This window comes from Idiotropiscis lumnitzeri, chromosome 9 (genome assembly GCF_059441095.1).
Source record: "Idiotropiscis lumnitzeri isolate Australia: NSW breed Sydney's pygmy pipehorse chromosome 9, RoL_Ilum_1.0, whole genome shotgun sequence".
NCBI classification, from domain to species: Eukaryota; Metazoa; Chordata; class Actinopteri; order Syngnathiformes; family Syngnathidae; genus Idiotropiscis; species Idiotropiscis lumnitzeri.
Genome location: NC_142399.1, coordinates 2911755 through 2920014, shown reverse-complemented (window position 1 = coordinate 2920014; position 8260 = coordinate 2911755). Strand labels below are relative to the sequence as shown.

Genomic DNA, 8260 nt, shown 5'->3' with positions numbered 1-8260 from the left:
ATTCTGGCGGTGTTAACCGGAACATTTTCCCAGCTGCCTCGCTAATATTGCATTTGCTGGCAAGAGTCTGGATAAATGGTGGCAGCTGGTTGGATGGAAATAAACAATCCCCTTAGTTGCTTCATGTTGTCAGCTCTGGGAATATTGTTTCACAAAGCAAAATACACTCCGAGCATACATAGTCTGCTCGCAAACTTTTTACCCCCTTCCTAATAAGAAGTGAAAAATGGTGGTTGTCTAAAAGTCAGAACCTTTTGTCCTGCTGGAGTATTTGGCAATGCAGCCTTATCTCACTTTTTCAGAAAGTGCACTTTTGTTCTTGTCAGCAATAAAAAATAAAAAAAAAGATTAATAACGTGGGATCCAATTAGAGGCTGACTAGTAAGTCCTTGATTATATGAATATAAATATGCACCCCAAAAGAATGGCACCTTGAAATAGCCTTTGGTCGTTAAATGATTTATTTTGTAACCAACTACATAACTCGTGGTGGTGAAAATTCTAAATCAAAGTGTTGCTACTGGCTTGTTCCGGAATTCACTTTTGCTTCCAACAGTCAGCGCACTTTGATATCCAGCAGATCAAGAGCATTGCAAACAAGTCTTTTTATTGACATTCAATTCTAAATGCAAAACAAATGCAAGAGTATTGGCGAGTCTGAAAGCCAAATTTCTGGGCGTGGTTAATAGCAGATGACAAAGTATTACTCAGTCCGATTAATAAAGAAAACATTCTATTATAATATAAATATTTTTATGCTGCATGTTCTCTTGGCTGGAGGCCAGTGCAGGGTGTTTCCCTGCCTCTCGCCCAAAGTTCGCTGGGCTGGACACCAGCTAACTTGATGACCAAAACCAAATGAGAATAAAAGGTATCGAAAACGGACGCATTGGGTTTGGTCTACTTTCCAATTTCAAATCCATTTTTCCTCAACGTCAATCATCTCCTCAGATGCTATACACCTTTTTAAGACTAAAATGTGGCACTGTGGACAAATCTATTTCAACTGAAAGAGGGAATATAAGTTTATGCTCTGATCTTGACCTTCGGTGTTTTCGGCCATTCCGTGTTCACGATGGGTGTCAACCTAGGACCAGAACAAGAGATTTTAGCTTCAACTTTAAACAGACCAAACTCAAAAACACCAAACAGGCAAGCTTGATACCTGATAGTTGTGAGGACTGAATTTGGGTAAACGTCCAAGGCAGGTGCGTGCGACAAAGATCATGAACGTGACCAACAGCATGGCACATGTGAATAGGGTTAAAGAAGCAAAACGACCTGGGGACAGAAAGTTCATGCATCAAAAGGGCTTTGATTGCACAAGAAAAGTGCAAACGTAATACCAGAATGCTTCAGAAAGAAGAAAAACTGCCACAATATTCCCAGAATGGGGCCAACCATGGCTTGATTGACAGCTCCAGAGTGGATTCTTTTGTCCAGTTTGGCTGGGCGGTAAATGTAGTAAATGTTGTACCGGTCCACTTGTTGTTTTATTAGCATGTAAACCAGGCCTGCACGGAGAAAAGAGGCAAAGCGTTTAATTACTGACTGGAAAAAAAGGCGACAAACTTGAATACAACATAATTAATTTGCTCAGCGGTGGAGCATATCAGATGTCGTTCATTTTTAAAAAATGCATTTCAGGAAACTTCCGCTTTGCTGATGCCCTGTCATGTTTCTTGCAAATGATGTGTGGTTTTGTTGGCTTCACTGAGCTGCCATTTTCAAACTCTTGCTGGAGCGGTTCAATTGGGTGAGGATCAATACCTCCAAATCTGAGGCTGCGGTCGTCACATCAAAAAAGGGCGGAGTGCATAAACAGTAGCGATAGACGGATCATCGGCCGGGCCGATTATCGGGGCCGATATTTGGCATTTTGACGATTATCGGCATCTGCCTTTTTTTTCCCAAATGAATATCAGCTTCAAATATCGGTTATCGGCCTCCTTGACTACGAAAATCCGTACCATTATCAGCGCTGAAATAAGAATATCGGTCCATCAGTAATATAAATGTTTATGTGCAAAAAGGAAGTGAAATGAAAGACAACATCGATGGCCAATGTGACAAGTGGCTACTCATGCCAACCACCGAGTGACACCATCCCCCCCCCCCTCCAGCGGATAAAAAGTAGGCGTCCGTTTGAGATGTGACAAGTCTATTATTCAAGTGGCTCATGCATCGAGCAATTAATTGCGGCACAGTATCAATTAGAGATGCGATTGAAGGAACTGGAGTAGTTCAACTGCTCCTGTATGTTTCACATTCATTTGACCAGATTCCAATTGTGGATTAAACGCCAAGATAAAACAAATCTTACCAAACGGGACTATGATTGGGCAGGTGATGCTGTAGGTCATAACCATGGTGAAGATGCACATCATCCAGGCGTAAGATGCGCCACATGGAAACTCAGTGGCTGGTAACTATAAAAAGGATGAGGACAATTTTCATCATTTGAGAAAATACGGAGATTTGATTCCTGATTTCCTGCTCTGATAGTTTTGGTGTGTCTGTATACGTTCCGTTATGTGTACAATTCTTTACAAATTTATCATTAATCGGCTACTTCATCAACATGCAATCGTTTTACTCAACACACATGGGTCGTTTGGAAAAATATTTGCAAGTTTTAATCAGCTCTGCCACGACCATCTTACAGTTTGTCTCTCATCTGCTGTCTGCGATTGATTTTTGTGTGTGGGCACACACTCCTCATGATGTGTTCAGGAGCAGCTCAGAAAAGCATGTAACAACATGTTGAAAAGGAATTTAACTATTTGATGGCTATAAATGTGTGTGGGGATGGGCAGTGGCAAATGGGAGTCATTCACAAAAGGGGAAAACATGCTGCCCCACGTCAACTATGCCCATGAGCAACACAACACAAGAGGCAACCATAAAATGAAATTCTCTATCCTCCAAGCCAGTGATTTTGAGGCTTTTGTTTCGAGGAAAATCATAATATAATGTTTGGAAAATAATAATGCCACACTAACCATCCTGATGTTCCTCCGCCTGGCCTCCGAACAGGCCATGCAAATGCGAAAGGCGTACACCACCAGAGCCGGGATTCGTAGCAGTTCCATAGCATTACCCGTGAGGGCAGATGCAATGACACATTTAACAAAGAAGGAGCCTGTGTCGGGAAGGAACACACACCTAGAGGAAATTAGACATGATGTTATTAATAGAATATGTACTGATCAGGAACATTAGTTATAAGCTTAAAGGGGACGTCAACCCAAAAAGTTTGTTTCAGGGGACGGCCATTTTGATATCACAGTTGCTCAGGTAACGACCAATCGTGGCTCAGCTTCAGAAAACAGGTGAGCCGTGATTGGTGCAAAGAATTTTTGGGGTCAACTTCCCCACTGTGCCACCCCTGGATGTGATTATTGAATGCTAAATCCGGGTTATAGGTGGCAGGAGTCGAAAGCCCTTACAACACTAGAAACGTTGGCTCTGAAGCGATAGGGGCGAAGGAAAATCACATCGGTTTTCGTTAGGCAGAAAATTATGAGTCATCCTGCTTTTGATTTCTTTAAGGCCTGAAGATGAACTGATTTAGTTTCCTCAGGTTTCATAGAGTTGCGCGTCTTCCGCATATTAGCGGAAATTCAGTGTTTCCTAATAATACTACCAAATTTGAAGCATGTAAAGACTAAAGAGTATTGGTTCAAGAATGGACCCCTGTGGGACACCATATTTAAGTTTAATGGGCATCCTTTGTTGCCAATATTTACAAATTGTAGGCTACCTGACAAGTATGATTCAACGAAATATATTAAGCTTGTACGTCAAGGCAGCACTCAAACTGAGCACCACTGCTCGAACATGCTAGTGTTTGAGGTGTTACACGATAAAGTGGCTTTGATGACAGGATGTCGAATGTATTTGCTACTTACGCAAATCGATGTGTCGCATTGGACAAGAAGGTGGATCCAAAAAGCCAATTGAAAAAATACTCCATGCTGCAGCAAACCGTTTCATTGCATTAGACAATTAGTACAATTAATTCATGCATATAATTTCCATTCACTGGTTTGCATGAAACAAAAAATGACTTACTTGCCAATGCCCAGGGAGGGTAGTACCAGGAACATTAAGGTTTGGAAAATATAGCACTTTTGCATTGTAACTTGGTTTTCCGTTGATCTGTGGAAAAATGAGTCATATTGAGTCATTGCGTCATCGTCAGAACATGCAAAATTGAATGGCGTGGGACCTCACCGTGTCCAATGGGATTCAAAAAGAGATGAATAATAGACAACGATTGGAAGCAAGGTGGAGAACAACCACAGGAGGAAGGTGGGTAAAAACTGAGTGATGAGAGGATTCTGGGGATAAAGCAGGATGACAAGTTGAGTCATCAAGATCAAACTAGCTTTGGAGAACCATACGCTGATGGACTCGGCACAAAATCAGACAGACATTCGTAGCTTCGAGGAAACAGCTGATTATGAGCCTTACAAAAATATTTTTTTTATTAACATAGGCTATTTGAAAAGTCAATTTTTTTCTCAGTGTCTGACATGAAATCATAATAAACTTGAAATGTTTTAAGTCAATCAGAATGACTAAAAATATTTCTCTGTGACGATTGAACATTACTTTCTTCAGAATAAAAATTTACTGCCGTGTAACACTAGTGATGGACCGATTATCGGCCGGGCCGATTATCGGGGCCGATATTTGGCATGTTGCCGATTATCGGCATCTGCCTTTATTTTAACTTACAAGGTAAATTTAAAAGCGGGTTTATTTTGGCTTGCTCCAGCGCACTTATCTCTCTCTCTGCTGTGCTGGTGACCTTGCCTGCAGAAGCAGATTGGCCCGTAGCTTAAAACACTGTACAATTTGGATGAGAGTATGCACATTGGACCACAAAAATGTACCTAGTCTTGTGTTGCTTTTAGAAATATTTTGTCCATAATCAACTATTTACTCAAGGCTATGAATACACGGCTGTTATATTTCACTCACATTTAGGTTCTCCACTGCTTTGGTAAAATTGAAGTTATCTAAAGTGGTCATAATGATGGACGGAGTGGTAAAGAAGAAGAGGAGTATGATGAGCAAAGTGTTGATGGCAAAAAAGCGCACCCACCATGAGATTCCGCTCACTGCCAGATGGTCCCTGTGGAAGTCAACGGTTCAAACGACACTAGGACGACGACGTTAATACACAAGTCACGTCTTTTGTTTCACTAAAGTCGTCTTACCAGAGGACGTTATGCGGATCGGGGGCATAGTTGACCGTCCAATTGTCCGTCTTGAGCTTGGCGCTCTTCGATGAACACCTGGGCTCTTTCTGATAGTGACAGCCGTGACATATGCAAATGTTGAAGTCCCTCAAAATTCTGAAATGAGTCACGTGTCCAGATAACACACACCTATCAGTCACACATCATCAGAGTCTCTCGTTAGTGATGGGAAAATGACGCTTCAAATTTGCTTCATGAACCAGTTGTTGTATTTTTGAGTCCTGCAGATGGAACTGTTGGTTTAAATCAGTGATTCTCAAATAGTGGGGCGTTACGATGCTGCGGGGGGTGGGGGGGGGGGCGTGTGACCCTGGGCAACATGCTTTTTTCCCGCCGTTGTACGGCTAAACGATCGTTTTGGGAACGAAATTGCGATCTCAGGCAACGCAATTTTGATTTAAAAAAAAGAAACAAAACAAGCGTCACCCTGCCACTCGTTGTCCCGGAAGTAATTCGTTCGGCGCTACTTGAATGCTAGCCGCCAAGCTATCTTGAGTCGCAGCAGTATGAGCTTTATTTCTACTCTAAGTCCGTGCACAACAGCAGCAAGAGGCTGCGTAATGACAAATAAACAACCCCGCTAACAAGAAGTGTTCTAAACGAGGAGGCGCTAAGCGTGCTAATCGCTAAAATGAATTACAGAGTAATAAGTGCTTCGATGAACGCTCGACTTTTAACAGAAGTCTGACTCGAACCGCGAGCCAGCGGCTCTGAACAGAAATGTTGTATTCCAACCGTAACGTCTCGAAACATGAACTAAGACGACGGCTCCGTGAGCAGTTGAGCAGACGCCCTCAGACCAGAACACGGATGACGTCATCAAGACGAAGAGGTTCGATGTCAAACGTATAGTAAATATTTATCATCTCATCAATATTTGCACCACAGAGCACTGGGTTTCGAGATCCTCACAATAATAGTTCTCAAAATTATATTTCTTACCAATTTAGCTTTGCTAAGGGACATTTTATTGACATAATCTAACATTAATATACAAAGGAAATGTACATCAGTACAAAATTTACAAATTGTTTTCTTCTTGGTAGGGGGGCGTGACGGAAAATAATTGAAAAGCACTGGTTTAAATAAAGGGTTTTAAAAAATGGCAAGTCAGTGTGCTTTCAGCCCAATGTTGAACATAAAGTGCCAGCTACTGGAGTCCAAAAATACTGCAACTGATTCATGAAGCAGATCTGAAGCTTCATTTACCCATCACTATATCTCGTGTTACGACTTAGAAAACAGGACTTGCCTTTCAGCCACAACCTCATTCTGAAAAGTGACAAAGATCATTTTTAAATGTTTCTTTTGTATTTTCTCTCTCTCTTCCGCAAAGGTCTTCAATAGCGATTCTTCCAGCTTTGTGTAATACTCGACCGCCGCTTCCTGGGAGGGACAATGAGCCAAGTAAGTTCATCAAAGGCATTTTTTTTTTTATTCAGTATCAATCTTCTTTTTCTTTTCATATCTTTCATGGAACAATTGTCTACATTTTCAGTCACATACTTATGACGACATGTCGGTTCTGACCTTCTTGTAACGCTTGAAACACCACAAACGTTGACAAAGGTGTGCGGTCATCATGGTGGTGTTGCCTTGAGCCTGTTGATCAAGGTAGAAGTTTTTTTGGCACTCTGCCCTCTTCCTGCACACAAACCATCACCTGTGTCAAGCCGCTGCTAAAGCGCAAACGGGACAGAGATGAACAGTCAGAAGAAGTTGTGCGTTTCACTGTTACCGTTTATCAAAAAGCTCCAACAGCTTGGAAAAGTCGTAACAGATGCGTATATCCTCCACAGTACAGTATTCATATGCTTCCCTATTAAACGTTCAAAAAATAAAAGGGGCAAATATTCAAAAACACATTTGAAAACACAAAATTTGAGTATTTCATCATACTTTTATATTCCACTAATCACTGCAGTTGATTGTTTCTTTGTGCACAATGCAAAAAGATTTGGCTTGGGATTTGAAAAGGCTGCAGAAAAAACAAAATCAGGTGAGATTCTTGAAACTATTCTTTCTGGAATAAACGCTAAAGCCTTTCGAACAAAATATTGAAGGATGTTTGTGTGCCGGGTTGTGAAATCACCACCTGGCTTTCATCACATTACTAATTTTAAGAAAATGAAGCGTCAAATTTGCTTCATGAAACAGTTTTTGTACTTTTGAGTCCTCTAGATGGCACTGTTGGTTTAAATAAAATGTTTAAAATATGGCAAGTCAGTGCCATCTACAGGAGTCCAAAAATACTACAACTAGGTTCATGAAGCAGATTTAAAGCTTCATTTACCCATCACTACACATTACCTGTTTTCTGAAATAATAAAAAAGAGAAGCAGAGAAAATCCTCAACGGTCCTTACTCAAAGTGATGCTTTATCTCCGCCGCCTCTGCATCTGTGGGGATTCCAATCACCAACAATGTAGAATTCACCTAAAAAGAATTTTGAGGCTTTTTAAGTCGTAACTTTTGTTCCTATCCGGGTCGAGTCACTCGTGGGCAATCTGCGAGCAGAAAGCGTGGAGGGTTCTTTTCTAAACGACTCTCTTCAACCGTGTCACCCACCGCGTCGTCGTCTCTGTCGTGCATGCTGTACGTGTGCTTCCTCATGCTGTACACGGTCAGGAAGAGGTAGAGGCCGGCAAACAGGTTGTGCACCCACAAACCTGTTTCACTTAGTGAGCAAACGAAAACACAATAGGGATGTAATGACAGAGGAATGCATTACATACTAATGAAATGATGAAAAACGTACTTATCCATATTTGCAATCGTATATTTTCCAAAATAAGTGTCCTTTTCTGCGGAAGCAAAACAAGGATTATAATACTATCGAGGTGTCAGCAGGATATTTGTAAGTATGGTAATAGAACCAAATGAATGACAGAGGAACTTTAAAAGCTTCATGCTTTAAATGTGGTAGAATTTCAAGTTGGACTCAAACGTTCTGGAAAAATATGGCTGAAAGGCAGAGCTGGGCACTTGAT

At 41.3% G+C, this 8260-nt stretch overlaps 1 protein-coding gene across 3 annotated transcripts; it reads right to left on the bottom strand.

Moving 5' to 3' along the window:
* Positions 1-683: 683 nt before the first annotated feature.
* LOC148329825 (mechanosensitive cation channel TMEM63B-like) lies at positions 684-8051 on the bottom strand. Of its 3 annotated transcripts, XM_088304928.1 has the most exons (16): positions 8029-8051; positions 7839-7947; positions 7636-7706; positions 7009-7089; positions 6801-6915; positions 6523-6656; positions 5229-5366; positions 4990-5143; positions 4237-4343; positions 4075-4161; positions 3912-3977; positions 3003-3165; positions 2324-2429; positions 1347-1514; positions 1166-1281; positions 684-1087 (listed from the first exon to the last, which is right to left on the bottom strand). In XM_088304928.1, exons 1-16 carry the CDS (start codon positions 8034-8036, stop codon positions 998-1000), a joined length of 1713 nt encoding a protein of 570 aa, XP_088161054.1. In that variant the 5' UTR covers positions 8037-8051; the 3' UTR covers positions 684-997. The 3 variants fall into 3 exon arrangements, with proteins under 3 accessions (XP_088161054.1, XP_088161052.1, XP_088161053.1); XM_088304926.1 differs by lacking the exons at positions 7009-7089; positions 8029-8051 and having other exon boundaries at positions 6801-6949; positions 7636-7893; XM_088304927.1 differs by lacking the exons at positions 7009-7089; positions 8029-8051 and having other exon boundaries at positions 7636-7893.
* Positions 8052-8260: the final 209 nt, after the last annotated feature.